The sequence below is a fragment of the Panthera uncia genome, chromosome B4, assembly GCF_023721935.1.
Source record: "Panthera uncia isolate 11264 chromosome B4, Puncia_PCG_1.0, whole genome shotgun sequence".
Classification (NCBI taxonomy): domain Eukaryota; kingdom Metazoa; phylum Chordata; class Mammalia; order Carnivora; family Felidae; genus Panthera; species Panthera uncia.
Genome location: NC_064809.1, coordinates 120,332,269 through 120,357,087, shown reverse-complemented (window position 1 = coordinate 120,357,087; position 24,819 = coordinate 120,332,269). Strand labels below are relative to the sequence as shown.

Here is a 24,819-nt window from a genome sequence, read left to right as displayed (position 1 = left end):
TTCTGATGAATTTGTGAAGCTGTATTGCAGTTAGTGGGTGTCTTGTCTACAGTACAATAAAGGAGAATTGCTCCAGTGCTGAATCCTTCCTTCCTTCATGAGCATGAAAACTTCTTTTATTTAACAGAAACTTATGAGCCAAGAGGTGGTATGTTGAGAGTTTGATCCTATTTTATTATTGAAAGTTGCTATTTACGTACAAGTTTTATGGAGCACCTACAGTGATGAAATTGACATATCCAGTCTCTCTCCTTACGAAGGTTGGAGTAATTTTGAAGACAAGATAATTCAATAAGCAATTTCAGGGGTTGATTGTTATTATAAAGCCAGTCCAAGGAACTATGAGAACATACAGAAGAAGGAGCTAAGCAGTTCAGAAGTTAGGGGAAAGAAAAAAAAGAAAGAGAGAAGTAGAAATTGGTCAGAGAAATAGGGTCTGTGGAAGAAATGCCAGATAGAAAAAAAATGTCTGAATGTCGGGAGACAGTGTCAGAAGTATGATGTATCCAAGGAACTAAAAAGAACTCTCTGTCGTCTTTCTCTTTCCCTTTCTTGTCTCTCCTTTCTGACTCCCACCATGATTATGATTAAGGTCAGAGAGACAGAGCTGAGAGATATATGCTTATTCACTATTTTTTTCTCTTACACTGTTTTCAGATCTCTTGAAATAAATTCCAGTTCCTTCCTAAGATGGAGCTTAATAACCAGAACCCCATATTTCTAATATTGAACATAAAACTGATTCTGACCAAGACTGTCAAATAAGAAAGCTAGCAATGTGCTCTTGGGTTTAGTAATAAATGCATGTGATACAATTAGCTTTATTCAATTCTGCCATCACGCTTCACTTTGGATCGCCTTTAACCAAGACTCAGTGTTGTCAATGACCCAGATCTTTGAGTTCTTTTGTGCCAACTTTATCAAATCTCACTGATAGAAATTTCATGGACTTGTTGGTGTTTACTATTAAGAAGACCATTCAAGACCCTGAGATGTTAAAATAAGTGATTTCTCTTTTCAGTGTGGAAGGTTATGCCTGTCAGGAGGAGATGCCATTCGGTCTTAATGATTACATGTTATTAAATTAATATTTTAATTGGGTTGCCTGGTTATTCTAACCCCCTATGGCCTCAAGGTATATTTCTTTAACGTGATCTCTCACCATAATTATCTTCTGCTGATTCAAAGAAGTGGAAGGATACTTGTTAAAAGAGGAGATCATCACTCAAAATCACTTGCCTTGCTGGTGTCAGCCATCAGGCTAATACATTTATTTGGACAACAGTGGGTTCTGACAGAACTTAGAAAGTTCTCTTTCTCGGTTGTGAGATATGATGGATGTGCCATACCGGTGACCTTTACACAGGGCCACATGTTAATATTCAGGACCTCCCTTTTGTTGGCCTCAAACAATGGCTGTCATTAAGAAAGCTTGGTTTGCCAATATGCCCTCTGTTAGGATGCTGGACCACTCCTGATTGGTCACTGGGAAGTATCATGTGCCTTTGATGGAAATGACATGGAAGATGTATGGTCAAAGTGCTGTGCTCAGCACCACTGCTGTGCAGGGGAGAAAACCACTATGACCCAAATAGCCCTGCACTCAAACAATGTCGCACCAACCAAAGACAACATATTGGGAAGAAAAATGCTTGTAAACTGTGTGTGTTGGAAGATGTATTGGCCAGACGGCCATAGGGCAATCTTTGAACCATTGAAATCTTTAGAAATATTGTTTGGTTCTGAAACAATACTTACAAACCTAATTAATCAAGCATAGATGGTTTATTTTCAGGCTTTCCACAGTGTGTTGCTTTAATGCAAGAATAGGGTCTGTCGGATTCTTTTTGCTGTTTCACAGAGGCACGCAGAAACTCAGCATGGGCATTCATGTTCATACAAGTTGAAGCTCTAAATTTCAAAATAATATCTACATAGATCTCTGGTGAGCCCGTCAACAAAGGCCGGGGTTAGGGGTAGCCTGGATTCCTTTTTCAATTGTTCCTGATTCCATGTGTGACTTTTTCCCCCCACCTTTCTCCTTCATTTTATTTGTCAGAATTATTTATTCACAGAATCACTGAAGAAAGATCACCATTTCTGTGGCATTTTCTAGCTTGAGGGGAAAACACTTTTACTTTTTATTTTTTTTTATTAGCAGAATAACTGTCATGAAGGTTGCCTTTCCTGAATATGTGCTACTGAATCACCATTCTTTTCCAGTCTTAGTATCACATTTTAAAAGGGTCATTGGGAAACCACACATCCCCCGAGGGAAGGGTGAAAGATATGAAAAACATTTCATGTTAGAAAGTAAGGTGCCATCTGGAGCGATACCACAGGCAGGTAGCACAAGCCTTTTGTGTCTCAAGCAAGCTGTGGCTGAGATAAGCTCATCACTCAGATGAAAGAATTGTCCAAGTACTTAGTTGCATGCAAAATCGTGCCGGGCCAGAGTTTTAGCAAGACATGAAATATTACACTGGGTCATGGCAGTTGAATTGTGTGAGTACAATCCCCGAGGGTCAATTCCTGGTTATTTATTTAGGGCAGGTTATCAAGTTGGTGGATTATCCAAGTGTTCCCCACTGTGTCCTCCAGGGCTATGTCACTGTTCACCAGCTGGCTAGAATTTGAAAAGCAGGAGAAGGCAAAGGGGCTGAAACTCAACCCATGATTATAAAGCTTGCAAGCAATTCAGATGAAAGATTTGGCGGGAGGAGAGATGTTCAAGCTCATTATTTATCAGGAAAATACAGGTTAACACCACAACACAGTACTGTTTTGTACCTGCCAGAATGGCAAAGATTGAAAAACATAATCAAGTAGTAGCAAGTGTTGGCAAGGTTGTGGAACAATAAGAAGCTGGTGAGAATGTAAATTGGTAAAAAACACTCTGGAAAACAGTGGGTATTATATAATAAGGTGGAAGATGTGCATACCCTGTAACTTGGCTATTCCACTCCTAGAGAAACTAGAATACACGCAGCAGAGACATGTGCAAAAATGTTCACGGCAGCCTTGTTTGTAATATTGGAAAACAAGGCAAGACTGGATTTCACCCGAACACCCATCAATGTGAAAATGGATGAATAAATAGTGGATATTTATATAATGAAATTGGGTTGGTCTGTGGCTATTTGTTTTCTTTAAACTATGTGTATATGTCACATATACTCTTGTGGGCATATTGAGTGGTAAAATATGAAATGGCCTACATTTGGCCATTTTTGTCCTACAAAATAGCAATTGCATATGGTAACACAGTGTTCTAAAAATAAAGAAGAACATTTTTAGTGTAGTTCAGAGACTCATAGGACTGGAAGCCTGGAAGATAATTTATAGATCATTTTAATTCATCTATAGGTGAGGAAACCAGGGTCTGGAAACATTCATTCAATGAATCCATCAGCAACCAAGTGCGTTGACTCTCAAATTATACTCCATGTTTGAAAGGATCTGTAGTCTAACTTAGACGTTTAAAGACAAAACGTTCCACTCCACTTCTATGTCCCTAGGTTGAAAAGTTTCTGTGATTCTGTGTACTTAAAAACCGAGTAAGCCTGAAGTATCATGGGAAAAGAGGTGGTGTCATGGGAGGACAGTGAGTTCCGTCTGAATGCCCTTCAGTCACTTTCTGATGTGTGGTGAGAAGTGGAAGGTGGACTCTGTGTCCTTTCACTAGAGCGACACCAGGACAAGGACCATCCCTCCTCCAGAATGCAGGGACAGGCACCTGCACACTCAGCAGAGTACCTGAGCTGTGACAGGTGCCTGCTCCTCCAGTAGCCACTTCATTGTCCCACATCCATGGTGGGTATCAGCAACTTCCCCATGAACCAAGGCACAGACCTGGAACTCCCTTTAAAAACTGACTGGGCTTCTGGTGTTTGAGATGAAACTTGTTTGCCCTTTCGATTGGGGACAAGGCTCTGGAGCTGGTGACTGTGGTGAACTCTCTCTCTGAGAGAAACAGGCTTGCTGGGTACTTACTTATGTGCTCTTTCTTTCCCCCCGAGGAAAGAAAAGGGAAGTGGTTACCCTCATACAGGTCTACTGAAGGGGAGGATGGAGGGTGATCTGCACGTGGAGAAGGGTAATGCTATAACACTAAAGAGCATCCATTGGAGGGGTGAGCAATTCATTCACTCATTTGTTTTTTCTAGGAGAGGTTTCTGAGTGTGCACTATCTGCCTAGTGTTTGAGATACTGTGGAAAACGATTCAGAGATGGTACTTGCCCTCATAAAGCTTACATTCTAGCCAGGAAGATTGGCAGAAACTTGAAAACAATTAGATATATAAACTATTGTTATACTGAATAAAAATCAAACAGGGAAAGGAGACATGATGGAAGTCGGGAGGCCATCTTGGAATGAAATGGGGAGTAAGCTTCTTTTAGAAGCAGTTAGTTACCTTTTAGATCAATTAAAATAAAAAAAATTTAAGATATTTATTCTTCTCTGAGTTCTTCCTTTCTTTATGTAGACCTGAGTTCATGACCTCTATTGTTTTCCTTCTCAATGAGAACAGATTTTAGCATTTCTTGTAAGGCAAGTCTGTAGACAATAAATTTTCTCCACTTTTAAATTATTATTTGAGAAAGTTATTTCTCCTTAAGTGTTGAAGTATAATTTTGCTGGATATAGAACTCTAGGTTGGTGTGTGTGTGTGTGTTTGTGTGTGTGTGTGTGTGTGTGTGTGTGTGTGTGCCCTCCAATATTTTGTTAACGTTTCATTCTACTCTCTTCCTGCTCATAGTTTCTGATGAGAAATCCACTTTGATTCTCATCATTATTCTTCTAAAAGGTGCTCCCTGCCTCCCCCACCCCCTGTTCTTTCAAGATCTTCTCTTTGTGTTTGGTTTTCTACAGTTTGAACATGACATAGTTAGATGTAATTTTTTTTTTCTTTTTTGGCATTTATCTTGCTTAATATTCTTTGGGCAGCCCGGATCTATGGTTTGGTGTCTGTCATTAAGTTTGGAAAGTTCTCAGCCATTACTTTAAATATTTCTTCGGTCTCACTGTCTTTTTTTTCTCCTTATGGTATTCCAAATAGGATATGTATGTTATATCCTATAAAATTGTCCCCTACTTCCTGTATGTTCTGTTCTTTTTTAAAAAAAAATTAAATTTTTAATTTTTTCCCCCATTCCTTTCTCTCTGAATTTTCGTTCAGAAGTTCTCACTGACCTCTCTTCATGCTCACTGACTCTTTCCTTGGCCATGTTCATTGTACTGATGAGCCCATTAAGTACGTTCCTTATTTCTGTAACAGTGTTTTGTATTTGCAGCATTTCTTTTTTTGTTGCATTTTTGTTTTTTTTTTTCATTTTTTAATAAAAATTGTATATATTTATAGTGTACAACATGATGATTTGATGCATGCACACACAAACACACACACACACACACACAGTGAAATGATTACTGCTTTAAAACTAACATGCCATCTCCTTACATAGTTGCCTTTTTTTTTTTTTTTTTGGTGTGTAATGACAGCACCCGAAATCTACTCCCTTGGCAAATTTCCAGTATTCCAGTGTTGTTAACTATACTTACCAAGCTGCACACTAGATCTCTACATGTGTTCATCCTATATAACTGCAACTTTGTACCCTTGGACTAACATCTCCTCGTTTCCCCCACTTCTCTGTCCCTGCTTCAGTGTGTTGAACTTTGTTGGAATCCACAGTTAAGTGAAATCAAGTAGCATTTCTTTTTGATCCTTTATTAGCGTTTCTGTCTCTCTGAGAGAAACAGGCTTGCTGGGTACTTACTTATGTGCTCTTTCTTGTTGTCTTCTTTCTCTATTAGAGCCCATCACATATTAATTGCAGTTATTCTAAATTCCTTCTCTGATAATTCCGACAGCTGTGTCATAGCTGAGTCTGGTTCTTTTGCTTGGTTTGTCTCTTCAACTGCGTTTTCTGTTCTTGCCTTTGGGCATGCCTTATGATTTTTTATTGAAAGCCAATCTTGATAGATGAGGAAATAGGAACTGAGATAATCTGATCTTTGCGGTGGTGGGGGGGGTGTTTATGTTAATCGGGCTGGGGGGTGGGCCACGTTTAATGTTTGTTGTAGCTGTAGATGCCAGAGGCTCCATACTTCTTCAGTGTTCTTGCTTCTGTCTCCCCTCTGGACTTGGGCTTTCCCTCACTATTCTTCCTCAGAGAGAGTCTTCATCTTCAGATTTTCCAGCTGTAATACATTATTATTGCACTGGAGACCTGGTGGTGCAATGATAAGGTGTGGGTGGGGAGAAGTATTTTATGATTTTATGATTAAATCTCAGTCTTTTAGTGGGTCTGTGTTTTTGGGTTGTGACCTTCCCAAGTATTTCTTGGCTTTTCTTTTCTCCCCCTTATGTGAGGCAAGATGGCCAAATGGGGCTATAGTGGGACAAATGCCCTTCCCTTGGCTGGGATAAGGCTCTGGTATGCCTTTCTTATGGAGAGTGCTCTGGGCATATTTTGCAGTGACTTTTCTTCCCTTTTCCTGTGTCAGAATTGTGAAGGAATATTTCTCAGATCCTCAGCTTGAGAAACTGGGGTGGGGAGACAGGATTCTTAGGCAAAACCTACTGAAGTCTAGAGACCCCATAAAACTGTAGCCCTCAGGAGTTTCTCGCTTTCAAGCTGCTCTATGCTTAGCCTCCAGCTTCATCAAAATTGCCATTTAAATGATCCTACCACTTATGGCTTCAGAGGCTTCTACTCTAGGTACATTGATCTTGGTTTGATTCTCTGGGTTCACCTGTGTCTCCAGGTGGGGTGCCAGTTTATCCTGCAAACTCAGTTCTCTGGGTTCAAGTGAAGTTGTTGATTTTTATTTTGTTTAGCTCTTTCTTGTTGCAAGGATAAGAATGTCAATTTCCAAGCTGTTTCCATGCTGGAGCTGAGACTGGAAGTCCATTTCTTGTATTTTCCCCCATTTTTATGATCATCATCCCCATTTTACAGATGAGACAGACCTAACACCGACTGGCTAGCTCTGAACTGCTATATAAACTACCATTCGCGTCCAAGTTGCCATCCCTGCAACCTTTGGCTGATTGTCAGCTGCCTTCTGACTGGCTTCCACTCTTGTTCCCTCCTGCCCACCTTCCCTTAGAGATCTTTCCAAAGGTGAGTGTGGCTGTCATGGCTCATTTATGTGACACCGTTAGTAGCTTTCCATCGTACATTGTGCAGCCTCCAGACCTCGCCTGCTCCTTCGCTCCCGCTGACTTCCATTCAGCCACTGGGGCTGGCAGTGTTGGGAACACAACTCAGTCCTTGTCAGGCTGAAATGCTCTTTTCCCCACTCCTGAACAACTAAGTCCTTTTCAACCTTCGGGTCAGTGTCAGAGTAAATGTTGCCTTCGTGAGTCCCCACCCATGTTTCTCTCTGTCAGCCCCTTGTATTTTCTATGCCTTCACTCACTACAATTTGTAATCGCTTAGTTGTGACCTATTTTTGGCATCTTCCCCAGGAGCTTGCAAACTCCATGAGGTCAGGGGCCACGTTTGTCTTATTCTGCTGTGTTCCCAGGATCAAGCACAGGGCAAGACACAGAGAAGGCATTCAATAAATATTTTTGAACAAATAAAATGAGGCAAACTCTGGATGGATGGAAAAGATATTGTTTTATCCTTCGAGTCCTTATTGCTGAAACAGGCCATTCAGGAGCTATAGAAGGAGAGATGAAGGGACATTGTCAATAACAACAACAATAATAATAAGAGCTAAGGCTTGCTGGGTACATCCTGTGTGGCAGGCACTGCTCTGAGCTGTTTATTAACCTACTCTGCATCTGAACCCCATATGGTAGGTGTTCTCATTACTGCTATTTTATGAGTGTGGAAACGAGGACAGAAGGCAGTGGGGCAGCTTGGCCTGGTAACACAGAGATTTCTTTGACCCAAGGAGTCTGGGCACAGAACTTGTACACTTGGCCTCTGAGCTCTACCACTGCTCAGGGCTTGATGCTTCACAGACTCCTACCGCGGGCTCAACCCCATTGGCTTAAAAATGACTCAGTCCACAGCTAGAAGACATGCTGAGTGTAAGGTGGTGTATTCCATTAAAGTTCACGACGTGGTCAAAAATCCTTTTAAAGAGTGTATCGCTGGAGTTCTCAGCATTAATTAAAGACCTGTTTAAGGGTTGTGTTTGATTTTAGATACATAGGAGATGACATCAATTAGCTTTAGCCCCAGTTGGTGCCAACAGTTAAGGGCAAAATGAACCTTGGGGAATTAATGGTCCCTGGGTTTCAGTAATCCTTCCAGGACAGCTGCCTCTAGTTTTCCCATGACATGAACACGCCAGTGAGGAGCCCAAGAAAGTGAAGAGACTGAGGGGGAGGATATAGACACATAGAAGTCATATGCTGAGGTATAGCTGCCGGGCATGGGCACAAAGTGGGGCAGCACCTTCCTTGTTGGCATCTAGAGGGGCTGAACATGTGGGAGTTACCACATTTGTCATTTTCTTTTTTCTTTTCTTTTCTTTTCTTTTCTTTTTTAACTTTTTTATGTTTATTTATTTTTGAGAGAGAGACAGAGTGTGAGTGGGGAAGGGGCAGAGAGAGAGGGAGACATAGAATCCAAAGCAGGCTCCAGGCTCCGAGCCGTCAGCACAGAGCCTGATGCGGGACTTGTACTCACTAACCTCGAGATCGTGACCTGGGGCGAAGTCAGAAGCTCAACCGACTGAGCCACCCGGGCGCCCCACCATATTTGTTATTTTCTAATGAACAGAAAATGGATAAAATGAATAAATCAGAATCTGTCATGACTTATCATGAACTACTTTGCTGCCTGAGAGAAAGATAAATTGCTTCTGTGAAATACATTCAGGTCTGAGGCTTATTTTATTGTACCTTGAAATCTCCTGTCTGCCACGATATTACTTCAAATGAAATTAGCAACGGATGGAAGAGCTGAGCTGCGAGATGACAGGCAGAGTCGCCTACACATGAAAAGAACTTGTAAAACTGGGATATTGGGAACTTTTTTTTTTTTTAAACAAACAACACTCCAGAAAACAAAGACCCCAAGTATAGGAAAAGTTGGAGGGGCAGCCTGGGAGAGCGGCTAGAATGCGGGCTTTCATGGAAGCTGATTCCAGTCATTGGGCCACAGGCAGATGCCCTTTCTTCCTCTGCACATTAGAAGCACTGCCGATAGCATTTACTATGGGCCAAGGCATGGGTCCCAGGGCAGTGCCAAGTCCATGGTCAAGTGCCACAGCTTGCTAGCTGTTATGGTGGGCATTTATATTCCTTCCTTTGCCAAACCCACTTCATGACAGTTTGCTCTGGCAATGCTGACACTGATTGGGTAGTAGAAAAACAAAAATCCCCTCAAAATCTAAGACCTGAGTCCCCAACCCTAGCTTCTCTGATGTTTGGCTAGTGACGTGGACAAGGTGTTTACTCTCTGACCTCAGTTTCCTCCTCAGGAAAATGAGGAAGGAGGAGGGTTATTGTCAGGCTCAGGTGGGATTACTGATGGGAAAACATAACATATAAAGGAATATACAAGTTGCAAAGTGATACAGAACGCTGGTTTCTGAAATGAAGACTTGTCCACAGAGAGAGCGGAGAGAGACACTTTCGACTTCACGCTTTGGCACGTTCATGATTGTTTGGACTGAATAGTATTTATAACAGTACCTGAAATTTCTGATGAGTGAATTAGACAAGTGTTTCCCTGATTGCTTAATATAATACCTGCGGGGTTTACGAAGCCACAGGTCCTGGGGTCCTGGGACCACATATCTGTATTTTTTAAAGCATGCCCAACATTGGCTAATGTGCAGTCAGGATTGGGAAATACTGCATTAGACTCAAGAGATGTGTAACCTAACAAAGAGCCCTGGACTTTAAATCATGAACAGTGGATTTTGGCTCCAGTTCTGTCACTGTCTTGGTAGATAAATTTGAAAGCTTTTTTTTTTTTTTAAAGACTGGAAACCACTGGAGTTTGCGAAAGGGCCTTCCATTTTCCACAGTCTCCGGTTGTTTAATGCTAAAACAACTGGTTGTTCTATGTGATTCAGGCAACCTGGTAGTTGCGTCATAGAGGAAACTTGAAATTTGCTCTGGTGTCCATAAACCTGAGAGGCTCTGGGTTTCTGTGCTGAAATCCATTTTGCTATATATTAGCTAGTCAATTTAGTCTCAAAATGATCAATTCTGTTGGCCTGAGTAAACTTTTGTCATTGGATTAGTATCTGGTACATGACAGGAGCTCAATAAATATTGGTTATTCAATTAAATAAGCATAGTCACCACCTGTCCCAACATCATCCAAGGTGGCTTTAATATTATTCCTCGTATGTAGTATTATATATAACCATGTATATATATATATGTGTGTGTGTGTGTGTGTGTTTGTGTGTATATATATATATATATGTATATATATATATATACATATATATATATATACTTATCATATAGCAAATACAGTGTTACTTATTTGACCTTCTAATAAGATGAAATCCCTGATGCAGAGATAGTGAGATTCAGGCTCCTAGAAGTAATTAAGCAGAGGTGGTTGATGAGGGTGGTGGGGTTGAACTTTAGATAATCTATAAAGTCTCTTTCCACTCATAACTTTTAGGATGTGAAGGTGTGTAGAGAGCCTTTGAGACTTCCCTCCTGTTCTTGATGGTTGAACAACAGAACAAGGGCAGATCAAATGCCACTGGTTCTAGCTTTGTAGGTTTTCCTTTGGGATCGAAGAGTCCCGGAGCTACTGTTTTGAAATATTCTAGATAGTTCTTTGCATTCGGGAAAGCCTGACGGATTTGCGCACCATTTCAAATTCTGGACTTCAAAATGAAATGAGGCAATCGATTAAAATGAAAATTAAAGCTTCAATCTTCCTAAAGTGTTGGAGGTAGACAAAACGTCTAGAACCCTCAAATCTGCTTATGCACAAAGCTTGCATACGCATTCCCATGGTGCCTAGCTGAATACTTATAAAATCATATTCTGAAATATGAATATGAATTCTGAACAGAAGCAAATGATACTGTGACTTTTATAGGGCTGGCCATAGGCCAAAGATGCAAATTGATGGCCTGTGGTGATTCAGAGAGCAGATGTGTTTTGTGGAGCCCACGCTGCGTTTTTTAAAAAACTTGAGTGAGTTACCAACACTTAAAAATCAGAAGTTTTTACATAAATAAAAAATATACTTCTGCTTCTCCTGAAAATCCAGAACAATCCGTCTAGACTGGGCTCACATGCCCTCATGGCCACATAAAACAAGGTCTGAGAAGTGGCCAGCCCCTGTGGAAGTATGGCATGTACTTCCAGGGTACCCCCTCCTTGGCCCTTTCTCCCCTTTCTGTTATCTGGAAGTCCCCTTGCAGGGACATTTGCTTTGATTCCTCCTTCTGCAGACAAGGCTGTGGTTTAAGAGGAGGGCTTCCTGGTACCTAACACGGCCAGCGCCCTCTTCGCCACTTGACAAACACCTTGAGAACAGGGAATAGGAATCTTGTAAAAATTTGTGTGCCCTGGCACCATTTCTGCCACACAGAAGAACTCGTGGAAATAGACTCGCTTCCCTTTCCCATTCCACACCTCCTGGCTTTTCCTCTTTTCTACCTTCTACTCCCCAAATCTGAACACCTTATTTTTCCCCCCAGACTGTTAATAACTCTTCAGGGGCAACGTGGGTAAATTGGAACTATTGTGGATCCCCAAGTTTCCTAGGCCTGATGTAAGAAATAACTACAAACTGGATGGCTTAAAATTGCTTTCTCACAGTTCTGACAGCCAGAAGTCAGAAATCCAGGGGTCAGCAAGATTGGCACCTTCTGAAGGTTCTGAGGGAGAATTCACTCCATGCCTTTCTCTTAGCTGTGGGTGGTTGCCGTAACCCTTGACGTGCTTTGGCTTGGAGATACCGTATTCCAGTCTCTGCCTCCGTCATGACGTGGTGTTCTTCCTGTGTGCCTGTGTCTGATAAGGACACTGGTCATATTGGGTTGAGGCCTCGCTCTAACAGCCTCAACTTGATTGCATCTGCAAAGACTCTATTTCCAAATAAGGTCACATTCACAGGTGCAGAGGGTTGGGGCTTCAATATACCTTCTTGGGAGACACAGTTCAACCCATTAGCCTCAAACTAGTTTTCTAACCTGTAAAATGGAGTAATAATAGCATCTGTGAGACATGGTTCTTGTGAGGACTGATTCATCTTGTCCAGGTCTTCACATGGTGCTTACAGCAAAAGCATGTTCAGCCTTTTGCCTCATTTGCTGTATCTTTTCCCTCCTCCGCTTCTTCCACTTTGGTACCCTGGCCTTTGGATTCTCTGTCATTTCTGTTTGTTCAGTATAGAAACAGAAAACAAAAAAACAAAATCAAATATTGCTTAATTTCATCCTTCCCATCATTAATTTAGTAGGTAATACTGAAGTCCATTCTTTTAAATGAATGTGTTTGTTTTTTGCAGTGTTTCCAGGAAAGGTTCAGACTCCAGGGGCATGTAGAAGAGTACTTTGTGCTCAACAGTACAGTATACCCAGGTCTCCTGCTGTAAGTACAGCTTTTTCTGAAGAGGAAAGCCATGGAGAGGCCAGTTTCTCCCAAACACCATCCAGTGAATGGGATGAGACCCGATTGATCTTTGCTGTCAGACAAGAAATGAAAAAGAGAGCCAGAGGAGCACCCAATGCGGCCTGGAGTCGTCCACTTTTGGAAAAGTCCATGACGAAAAAACCTATTAGACCCAGTCACAGTCACTCCTGTGCATCTAGAGGCTGCAGGAACACACAGGAATAGACGCATGAGGCTTCAGAATCAGCCCTCCTTCGATTCCAGGGGCGATTCCACCCCACTTGGTAAGGATCACCTTGTGGCTTTTAATTCCTTTTTTTTTTTTTTTTCAATTGGTCACATTTTGTTTTTAACCTCATACAAACAGCAAAGCTACTGACCCAATGGCAGGTCTTATTCTAGAAGGTTCTATGAGAACTGTATCAGTCAGTCTTGAATGGAAGTCTTCTTGTTGCCGAGTATCATATTGGAGGAGAGAACAAGTGTGATTTGATGACAAGTAATGTGATGATTCAGGTGTTGCACCTGATAATGATAATGATAGTGATAATGACAATGACAATTATTACTATCACAATCGCTTCATCCCCCATTTAACAAGCTCTCACCATGTGCCGTATACTGTGCTGAGCATTTCACATTATTTTATGAAAGCCTCATATAACACCTTTAGGCAGGTATTGTTATTATCCCCATTTTACAGATAATGAAACTGTGAATTCATAGCACAGGATAATGTATATTATCCTGTCAAAAATTCTCATGGGAGTAATGATTAAAAGTAAGGAAACAGACCAGAAGGAATGAGCTTCGAAACCTTGGAGACGTGGGCTCCAAACTCTGCTTTGTCCCATCTCAGTTCTGTAGCCATGATCAAGTCCTATAAATGTTCTTTGAGCCCAGTATTTTCATCTGTTAACTAACGACAATTACTTCCTTGAGGAGATGTAATTAGAGGATTGCTCTAAATGAAGTTCACTGAACACAGCAGGGACTGAATGGTGGTGGTGATGGTGGTGGTGGCATCTATGGGGCTGTTGTTCAGATAGGAGGTGAGAAAATGTGAGGAAACAATGTATATTCTAGACACTCTAGAACTGTCATGTAGAAGGATTATAGTAGTCTTACATAGCTTTTTTTTTTTTTTTTGAAAATCTTTTTGGTATATTTCGCTTCAAATGTTTATAGTTTGCTGGAATTGACCAATGGAAGAAAGAAACAGATTTTGACTCAGTACAAAGAAGAACTTTCTTTGAACTAGAGGAGAATGTACTGCTTGGGCTCAAAGTGGTAAAGGAGGCACCTTCTCCTTTACCACTTTAGACCTTCTACTAAAGATGCTGATTCAAAGATTTCTTCATTTCTGGGAAGCTGGGCTTGCACATGGGATGCTGAGGATACTGGTTGGTTAACATGTTTTTCTCTTATTACGTGTAAGGAAATGTGCTAAACTCTGAACATACGTCTTCAATTTTGATCCATATGGCCAGCCTCTGAGATAGGAACTGCTATTTTCCCGTGCTTTGGATGCAGAATCTGAGGCCCGTGGAGATTCTGTAACTTTAGGGCTGGAGTCAGGATTCAAGCCCTCCAGTTCGACTCCAGGTCAGAGTATACCTCTGTTTATTTTGAATATGGCAATAATAGCTCTTGGGGATTGAGCACTTACTACGTCCTAGATGCTTTAATTTTAGCATGTTCTTCTCTTGGATACTTAACAAGTTTGCTTTTTCACTTCCTTCAAGTGTTTATTGAAGCTGTCACCTACATGTGACATTTCTTAACCCCCTTTCCCGCATTATTTCTCTGCTTTGGCTTTATTACCAGCTGATACTTACACATTTCTTCATTTGCTTATTAAGTAGTCCACTTCCCCGTCCCCACCCCCTCTCCCCATAGCTAGGGTGTAAGTTCTATAAGTGCAGGGATGTTTCCTGCTTTATTCTTTTCTGTATCTCTAATGTTTAGAATACTGGCAGGCATATAACAGACGAGTCTTAGTGAATGAACAAATGAATGAACAAATTTAATCCTATTAGTGACCTTTTGAAGTAGGTAATACAACCCTTATGGTTCAGGTAAGGACAAAGAGGCTTAGGGCAAGTGATGTGCCAGGATTTGGATCTATGATGGTCTGACACCAAAGGCTTGCTTCTTCTATGACACCACACTTCTCTGTAAGACAGTTTGTTACAAAATGCATCATTACCGCATTGCATTCAGGGAAGGAATTCCTATTCTTTGCTTATGCCTTGATGTGTCTTGACCTGTCTAGGTTATATTCTATTGCGCAAAGTTCCAGAGCCACATCCACGTTCTTCTGTGGAATTCCCTTGCACTGATTTTTGAAGGCAACGAATTAGTTATCTGCCAAGGCTGCAAGTCCAAATCTGCAAATGGTTATTAAGCATCTAGTTTTCGGAAAGTGGTATGTCCGGCATTCTAAAAGCTTTTACTTACCTGGAGATAGAGAAATGCCATTTCACCTTTATTTCCAGGAAATAATTCTCACACTGAAAAATCCAATTCACTAGAAGTTTTTCAGTGTTTGGCTTAGGTATGTTGAGTGTATAGTGGGAGGTGCCCAATACATACCGGGCACAGTATGCGATGAACTAATTGAATTGCCGAGAGATAGACTGGCTCTTGGACACCCACTGTAAGGAAGGTACTGTGCACTTTAATCTCATGCATATTTTTTGAAATGTGAATGATCCCATAGGTGGTTCCAAATACTCTGTACATCTACACGCTATTCAATGTCCTTTAAAAACTTGTGGGAAGTGGTTTAAAACCCATAACTTATCTCACTGTACTACTGAAGAATTAGGCTATTAGGAAAATGGGCAGAATTTCTCAGGGAAAAACCCTACATAGGAAAAAATAGATATACATGGAAATCAGATGGAATATGTATATATTCTTTTTCAGTATTGGCTGTATTGTAAACATATCTTTTACATAAAAAGTATTTGGTTGGGCAAAGAAAATCACTGAATTTATTATTAATATTAGTGTGTATGTAGGTGTTGTATAGATCTGGATCAGCGAATTCCTGGATTGTTTTAATTTTCAGCTGGTTTGAAACTTCTTTTTTTTTAAATTTTTAAATGTTTTTATTTATTTTGGAGAGAGAATGAACAGGGGAGGGGCAGAGAGAGAGGGAGACACAGAATCTGAAGCAGGCTCCAGGCTCTGAGCGGTCAGCACAGAGCCCAACGTGGGGCTGGAAGTTACGAACCACAAGATCTTTTTTTTTTTTTTTTTTTTTTTAAATTTTTTTTTCAACGTTTTTTTTTTTATTTATTTTTGGGACAGAGAGAGACAGAGCATGAACGGGGGAGAGGCAGAGAGAGAGGGAGACACAGAATCGGAAACAGGCTCCAGGCTCTGAGCCATCAGCCCAGAGCCCGACGCGGGGCTCGAACTCACGGACCGCGAGATCGTGACCTGGCTGAAGTCGGACGCTTAACCGACTGCGCCACCCAGGCGCCCCAGGAACCACAAGATCTTGACCTGAGCCCGGGGAGATCATGACCTGAGCCGAAGTCGGACACTTAACCGACTGAGTCACCCAGGAGCCCCATGGTTTGAAACTTCTAATAAAACTTAGGGAGTATTGCCTTTTGGATGTTTAAATTACTAGTTGGAAGTCTACATGGGCTGTGGATCCACTGGTTTTGTATGTTCTCTGATGCCACTTAGTTTTCCATGCAAAAACTTTTCCCTGATTCCGAATTGGAGGCTCTATTTTAGTCATGGATTCTTCTGTTTCCCCTCTCTTTAGCAGTTTTGAACAGTTTTCCTTGAATTAACAAGGTTTATGAGGATCTTGTAAAAATTATTTTTTGGAGGAGGTGCTTTTAAAAAAAATTTAATGTTTATTTTTGAGAGAGATAGAGGCACTGAGCTGGAGCAAGGGAGGGGCATAGAGACTGGGAGACACAGAAACTGAAGCCGGCTTCAGGCTCTGAGCTGTCGGCACAGAGCCTGACACCAGGCTCCAGGCAGGGCTCAGACTCAAGACCCTTGAGATCCTGACCTGAGCCAACGTCTGATGCTCAACCAACTAAGCCACCGTGCTCCCCTGGAGGGGTGCTTTCAAACAGCAGGAAAGGAATAGATGGCATTTTGTTTTCTTAAAGCAATGTGGGGAACCATGAAAGGTAATGCCAGGGATCTCTCTCTCTCTCTCTCTCTCTCTCTCGCTCTCGCTCTCGCTCTCTCACTCGCTCTCAGCACATTGCAAATGTTGATTTCTCAAACATCCAGTCATCAGCGGAGACCTTCTGCAAGTCCCGGCGGGACGGGTGAATTCCACCCATTTCAGTGCCACTCCTCCCTGTCTGCCTTCCAGGTTCCCCTGCGAGGCCTCCCGGCGCCACAGGCCTCTGCAGGAGAAGCCAGGCCCCGTCGGCCTCGTCGGGGGGTCTCCCAGAGTCCCCCAGAGCCCAAGCTGGAGGACAGGGTGGCAGACGCAGTCGTCGCTCTGGCTGACCCACCTCTCCAAAGCCGGCCCTGGGGCGCGTCCGGAAGTCCGGGGGGGGGGGGGGGGGGGCGCGGTTGCCATGGCACCGGAGATGCTCCCCAAGCATCCTCATCCGGGGGAAGGGGGGGAGGGGGGAGAAAAGGGGACCCAAGGCGGAAGCCTCCCTCCACGGCAATCTGGCAGAGGCGCCCCTTCCTCTGCCCGTCGGTGCTCCCACCCACCTTCCCTCCAAGAGGTTAATCAAGGTTTGCTCTTCTCCTCCCCCCCCCCCCGCCGCCCACCCCAGCGTTTCCATACGGCTTGTTCACAGGCCCCTCCTAGGCCGAGGGTGAATGCTCCCTTACACTGACCGCTGCGAGGGAATTGTCCGCGAGTGCTGCCCATCTTGGAATCAATGCCTGCCCAGAACAACAGAAAGGGCCTCAGATGTACTGGTTTCCACAGAACCATTGTTCGGCTTTTGTGGAGCAGTTTTGAACCTAATAAATAATGTCAAAAGTCTCTATCGCCGCCCAAAATGTTCCTTTTGAAGCATTTCTAATAGTATTTCTGTTCTGCGGCGTCTCCCGGTGTCACAAAGAATTTGTGCCTCACAATGGGGATGGGGTACGCGGCGTGCCACTTCGCACCGCGCCTGCGGGGACTGTGAGGACCCCTCTCTGTTTGGCTCTCGCAGGTAAACGGCTTCATTTGCCAACTCGAGCTGTGGTTTAGGGATGTTTTCTAAGGGCCTTTTGAATTTCTAAACAGAGGGTTGGGACACATAATTGAATGTCTGTAATTTAATAGTTAACACGAAATTTGATTACTCCTGAGGTGCCTAGGGGAATTCTTCAGACCATATTAAGGTCTTTATGGCAGAAACCCGAAGCTGGATCCTCCCTTGAGGTCCCGAGACTCTTGGAACTAAGTTTAATGCAAAAGACATACTGAGTTCTCTTATTGGTGATAAAGAAACGCTGGAGAACCTTAGCTAACATTCGATCAAATCGGTCATTTTAGGCACTACTTTTTACTTCGGTTAACTTAGGTTAAACACAGCGTCTTTTCACCATGATTTAATGCGGAGACTGACTCTATCAAATGATTTTAATTTTACTTCAGTTTTTTACATGTAGTATTCTTTTTCTCAGCATTGAAAGAGAAACGCAAATCAATGAGACCAATACATCCCTATGGAGATTTGCACTCAAGTTCCTTGCTGTTTTCCTCCCCCAGGCTTGTATTCAGAGAGTCTGATAAGTGGAGTTCATAAATCCTCCTGCATTCTGACCCCCCCTTCATTTCAAATTAGTATGTAGAATATGCCTATATTCAAGGCTTATCAAATCTAACGTCCAAATTTACGTCTCAAATTTTAATAGGAATGAAATGTAATAACCAGTAACTGCTTAACATTTAGAAGTCTGTTTAGTCCTTTGAGGAAGATTTGATTTCCTGGCATTCGCTAGGGGTAATGCGCTTTAAAGGAAAAAAAGGATCCCCGAACTTTAGAGCTTACCTTCTTCCAGACTATGGTTTTATAATAAATACATTTTTTATTTTTAGTATTTATGTATTAACATGACCTTATTGTAAGAGAGCATATGGGTTATCAGTGGTGGTTGCTATTGTTTCCTGAGGGGATAGTGGCACCTGCTCACCAGAGTTCACATGACAATTATAAGTTCAACTTCATGCCATTTGGTTGGAGACAAATGTGTGGTTAACTCCTGGGTGTACGTAAAATTTTGATTTTGGGATATTTTTTATTATTACTTTTTTTAATATTTATTTTTGTTACAGAAACAGAGCACGAGTCGGGGAGGGGCAGAGAGAGAGAGACACACACACACACACACACAGAATCCCAAGCAGGCTCCAGGCTCTGAGCTGTCAGCACAGAGCCCAATGCAGGGCTCAGATCCACGAACTCTAAGATCATGACCTGAGCCGAAATTGGACACCCAACCGACTGACCCATCCAGGCATCCCTTGATTCTGGGATATTTTAATTTGCTATCTAATGATGAGTTAGTACAACTTTTTCAGATCAAGAAACTATTGCTTTAAGTGATTATAAAACAGTTAACCAAGAAAATTTTTTTAAAGTTTATTTACTTATTGAGAGAGAGAGAGAGAGAGAGGGAGTGGGGGAAGGGCAGAGAGGGGAGAGAGAGAATCCCAAGCAGGCTCTGCACTATTAATGCAGAGCCCGACTGGGGGCTCGAATTCATAAACTGTGAAATCATGACCTGAGCCGAAACCAAGAGTCGGTTGCTTAACCAACTGAGCCACCCAGGTGCCCCAATTAACCAAAAATTTATAATCGTTAATTACAAGGGTGGAGAATGTTTTTGATATCATCAATAGATTCACTTGTGGAAGTGAAAAAATGAATTTACTAAAAATACAATACAGAGGAAGCAATTCTATTCATAATTGAGAAAAGGGATACAAGCAAAAGATGTGAAATATGTGGTATACCATATTGTAAAGAGGTTTCTCAAAGTGTGTTCCATGGAACACTGGAATTACAAAGACGCTTTGTGAGATGGGGAGTCTATAGATAAATACGTGTGAGGGATGTTGTCCAGCATGCTCCCTCTTGGAGAAGCACAGTAACATATTAAGGATCCCCAGAAATTAGCATGATAAAAAAATCTGATAACTCTGTTTAGCCCAGTGTTTTTCAATTTACTTTGGTCAGCAAATCCTGATTTATGTGTGCATTTGTGTGTATACACACACACACACACACACACACACACACACATTTTTAATGTTTATTTATTTTTGAGAGAGAAAGAGACAGAACCCAAGCACAGGAGGGTAGAGAGAGAGGGAGACAGAATCCGAAGCAGGCTCCAGGCTCTGAGCCAAAGTTAGATGCTTAAGCTACTGAGCCACCCATGTGCCCCAATATATATATTTTTAAATAGCACCTATCGATATCTTGTAGCACTTGTGTCCTATGGAACACAGGTGGGAAAACTTTGCTTAAACTCTATTCTAAATATACCAGAATTCATGTAAACTGGTAAGGTTCAGATTAAGGATTTCTTTTCAAGGTAGTAAAGAAAGTATCAGAACTAAAGAAAGAAACCCTTGGGGTGCCTGGGTGGCTCAGTTGGTTAAGCATCAGACTTCGGCTCAGGTCGTGAGTTCAAGCCCCATGCCGGGCTCTGTGCTGACAGCCTGGAGCCTGCTTCAGATTCTGTGTGTGTGTGTGTGTGTGTGTGTGTGTGTGTGTGTCCCTCCCCAGCTCACATTCTGTCTCTCAAAAATAAATTAATTAAAAAAAAAAAAAAAAGAAAGAAAGCATCCCTTAATAAATACCTCCAGGAACACATTCTTCCTTGGAGGAATGTAACAAACTGTTTCCAGTTATTTTTTTCTCATTTTGGATACACATGGTTGGGAGAAGTTTGGTCAGTCCATCCATGACCATGCTTTGATAGTGATGGATGAGGGACATTTTCAATTTGACTGTGACACTCATGGGCTGTGGGTGTTCTAGTTCTGAATGGCGACTACTTTTTTATTAGAACTTAGACACAAATGCCCCAATGTAAATGCAGTTAAATCTTTCTCAATGCCATTATTTCTGAAAACAATGCTGAATTAAACAACCATAATTGAGGATGAATTGCTTTTAGGATATAAATAATATGTATTTATTTATAGTACTATCACTGAGGAATAGAAAAAAGTCCTATAGTTTAAAATAATTGTTACTAAGGTTCTGAATTACAACTTGCTTATATTTCTTCAGGGGTATGTGATTCAACTTATGGTACATTTTACCATATAGTGTAAGTGTCTTGTAAGGAAGATGATATGCTACTTTAGCAAAAAATGTTTTACTGAAACTTGCATTAGAAAATAGATATTGATGGGGCATCTGGGTAGCTCAGTTGGCTGAGCATCCAATTCTTCGTTTCAGCTCAGGTCATGATCTCACAGTTTGGGAGTTTGAGCCCAACGTTGGGCTCCATGCTGGCAGTATGGAGTCTGCTTGGGATTCTCTCTCTCTCCTCTCTCTCTCTCTGCCCTTCCCTGCTTGCTCTTGCTCTTTCTTTAAAATAAATAAATGAACTTAAAAAAAAGAAAATAGATATTGATAAATTTTTTAAATTGGTGCATTGAAGAAACTAAATATTTAACACACTCTTCAGTGAATAATGTTTACAAACGAGGAATCCTTTGATAATATATAAAGTAAATAATTATAATGACAGGTGGCATTTATTAAGTGTTTATTATGTATTAGGGACTGTTGTAAGTGTTTAGCATATATTAATTCATCTAGTCACGATGGCTTTATGAAGTACTCATTATTATATCTGTTTCATGGGTAAAGGAAGCTTTATTTTTAGCAGTTGTAAGATACATATATATGTATGTGTAGGTATATAAACACATATATGCGCGCACACACACACATATATATATATATATATATATATATATATATATATATATTAGCTCTGCAGGGCACCTAGCACTTGGGTTGCTCAGTCAGTTGAGCATCCAACTCTTGATTTTAGCTCAGGTCATGATCCCAGGGTGGTGGGGTCGAGCCCCACAGCAAGTCCCACGTCAGGAATCAGGCTCCACACTGAGTGTGGAGCCTGCTTAAGATTCTCTCTCTCTCTCTCTCTCTCTCTCTCTCTCTCTCTCTCTCCCCCCCTCTACCCCTCTCCCCGGCTCATGAGCTCGCTCTCTCTTGCTAAGATAAATTTTAAAAAATAAAAATAAATAAATAAAAACTATATTAATGTTATATATTATGCAATTTATTTCATATACAAAGCTACATTATTATATAGTGTATTATTAAAGTTGACATATATGTGCATATGTGTGTGTATTCCACTTACAACAGACAGCATCTATAAATCTGTAAATATACCATGATAGGGGTGCCTAAGTGAGGTAACTATAGAAAGTCTATGCTTATCCCTTTCCTCCTGATAACAAGGTACAGAGTGGGAGTTGGTAACTATGGGTTGATGACATATAATATGTTTCAACACTTTGAAGAGCAAAGTGGGGTCTGAGACTATTATCACATTGTTCTTTTTGTTTGAAACACCATCTCTGTGAACGAAGGCTCAGAAAATAAAAGAAGAGAAGGTGGTTTTGAGGCTCATTAAAGATGGCAGCACTTTTTCAAGGCTACTGGAGCTGACATCAGATTTGTGGAAGGGATGGGGTGCTGCAGAGCGGGGAGTTAAGGAAGAGCTAAGGTGCTGAGATCCCCCTGGATCCAGAGAACCAAGAATGCATTCTGGCATACGTGAACCTGAACTCAGTGTCACTCCATCCTTTGGCAGGACTTTCGTCACTGTGAATTTGGGATGACATGTTTTGTTTACAGCAAAGGTGATTTCGGGAGTTAAGTTTTCTATCAAATCAAGGCATTTTGAAAAGTAAGAACATTATGCAAACGCAAGTCCTTCTTTGGTGACCAATACCAACAATAACTGGCACAACACTATCATTGGTTATGCAGGGCTGATTTTTTTTTTAAGTTTTTTTTTTAATGTTTATTTATTTTTGAGAGAGAAAGACAGAGTGTGAGCGGGGGAGGGGCAGAGAGAGAAGGAGACACAGAATCCGAAGCAGGCTCCAGGCTCCAAGCTGTCAGCACAGATTCCAAGGTGGGGCTTGAACTCATGAAGGGTGAGATCAAGACCTGAGCCAGTCAGCCGCCCAACCGACGGAGCCACCCAGGCGCCCTCTTCAGGGCTAATTTAAGGACTTTTCATCCAACGTCTGCTCACACTGCCAGGGAGTACTATTTCTGGTGATCATGTGATCGTGTCCCTCTACGAAGTACTGTACCTTCATCACAGCGCTTGGGGTAAGTCATAGTATCCCATTTACTGGTGGGGAAACTGAAACAGAGAAGCCAATTCGCCGCAATGATGACTGCCTCCAGTACCCACGCTTATAGACATTGTGCATTAAAAAACAATATATGTAGGGGCGCTTCGGTGGCTCAGTCGGTTGAGCGGCCGACTTCGGCTCAGGTCATGATCTCACGGCCGTGAGTTCGAGCCCCGCGTCAGGCTCTGTGCTGACAGAGCCTGGAGCCTGTTTCGGAATCTGTGTCTCCTTCTCTCTGACCCTCCCCCATTCATGCTCTGTCTCTCTCTGTCTCAAAAATAAATAAACGTTAAAAAAAAAACAATATATGTAGTTGATAAATTAACAAACCATTCCATTTAGAACCTCCAATTTAGAAAAGTGCAGTTTTTAAAAAAAAAAACTTTTTTTAAGGTTTATTTATTTTTGAGACAGAGAGAGACAGAGCATGAACAGGGGAGGGGCAGAGAGAGAGGGAGACACAGACATTGTATAGCTTTGTCTCACTGGAGTGAATAGTAACGTATATTGACAAAGATGCATTAATATATTTGATTAGGGGGGTTACCTTGGACCTGATGGGTAGTGTTACATAAAACACAATTTATACACCATTACATAATATATAGGGCATTTTATACACTATCACGTACAAAAACATTTAAATTCCTGAACGCAACCTGGAGGGTTTTGGAAAAAGGATTTTGAAGTTGCCTAATGGATAAAAGCAGTGGCAACTTAGAGAAGGGAGAAGTCAGTCTGAGTTGGAACAGTCATAGAAGGCTTCCTGTGGCAGGATTTGAACTTTGATTTTGGAGAAGGAGCAAAGAAATGAATGGAATGGGAAGTAACAATCAGGAAAAGATTCCCTTTTATGGGGCCTATAGCTTCCACATTTTGAGGGGGGCTTTTTAAGGAAAAGAATATAAAGTTATGGATATTATTGGGTAGACAGCCTGGGAAGAACCTTTGCAGATGGAAGGCCCTGAAGCTTAAGTGTTGTTTGTTTCTTAGTAAATCTATCTCTGAGCAAGGCCAAAAGCATAGATCATTTATTTTACAAAATGAAATACACCTGTAGATCTATGTTGGTGAGGAAGAAAGAGAGAGGACTTGAATTCTCATAGGAGAAAGGAGTGAATTTGACCATTTTCATCCTTTTGAATTGTTTGAGATTTTGAAAATTGATAACCACAATAAACTCTTTTTTTTTAATCAAGGCGTAATATGCATGGCCTTTGAAAAATGGTCCAAAGAGGTTTTTTTTTTTCTTAAAGAATGAATCCAATTATGAGTGTATTTCAGAATGAATGACCTTTCTCAATTTTCCCATGTTTGATTCTGTAGCTAGTCAACTTCTAAAGCTACAAGAAGATTTGACAATCATAAATAATTTAATATACTTAAATGGCAGGCTCTTTAAAGGAGAGAAAAAGCTGCGTTTCACTTGAAAAAAAATTTTTAAATAGACTAGGCATAGATTGTCCTTAGATCTTAGGGGATACACTTGCATTTACAAAAAAACCTTCAGAGATGAGTAATTTAAGATTAAATTGGAAACGTCAGTCTATTAGTCAGACTACATAGCAATACTCTTTTCCAAAGCTATACACAATGATTCATATTTATTCATACAAATAATACTGATAGTCAATGTTTTGTGCAAACTCACTATGGACCAAGTGCTATGCTGATTTCTTTATCACAGGGTATCTCCACCCTCCTCTCTTGTGTTTTGTTTTTGCCGTGAAGATCTGACGGTCATTCCTGCTTGGCTCCTTTTATTTGTTTATTTATTTTTAATAGCTTTCTTAAGATATAATTCACATATCATGCAAATCATCTGCTTATAGTGTACATTTTACCGGTTGTTAGTATATTCACGGATCTGTGCAGCCGTGATCACAG

At 41.3% G+C, this 24,819-nt stretch overlaps 1 protein-coding gene and 1 long non-coding RNA gene across 2 annotated transcripts in view; both read left to right on the top strand.

Moving 5' to 3' along the window:
* The window catches only part of CB4H12orf42 (chromosome B4 C12orf42 homolog), an 82,055-nt gene extending 64,496 nt beyond the window's left edge, over window positions 1-17,559 (top strand). Inside the window, exons 2-5 of the mRNA XM_049626717.1 lie at window positions 12,466-12,787; window positions 16,927-17,092; window positions 17,181-17,303; window positions 17,369-17,559. Of these exons, the coding sequence (XP_049482674.1) occupies window positions 12,466-12,787; window positions 16,927-17,092; window positions 17,181-17,303; window positions 17,369-17,407 (650 nt within the window). The 3' untranslated portion in view covers window positions 17,408-17,559. The remainder of the gene's footprint in view (window positions 1-12,465; window positions 12,788-16,926; window positions 17,093-17,180; window positions 17,304-17,368) is intronic.
* Window positions 17,560-17,664: 105 nt separating this feature from the next.
* Window positions 17,665-24,819, top strand: part of LOC125919491 (uncharacterized) — a 28,182-nt gene continuing 21,027 nt past the window's right edge. Inside the window, exon 1 of the long non-coding RNA XR_007456805.1 lies at window positions 17,665-17,734. This is a non-coding gene — a long non-coding RNA (uncharacterized LOC125919491). The remainder of the gene's footprint in view (window positions 17,735-24,819) is intronic.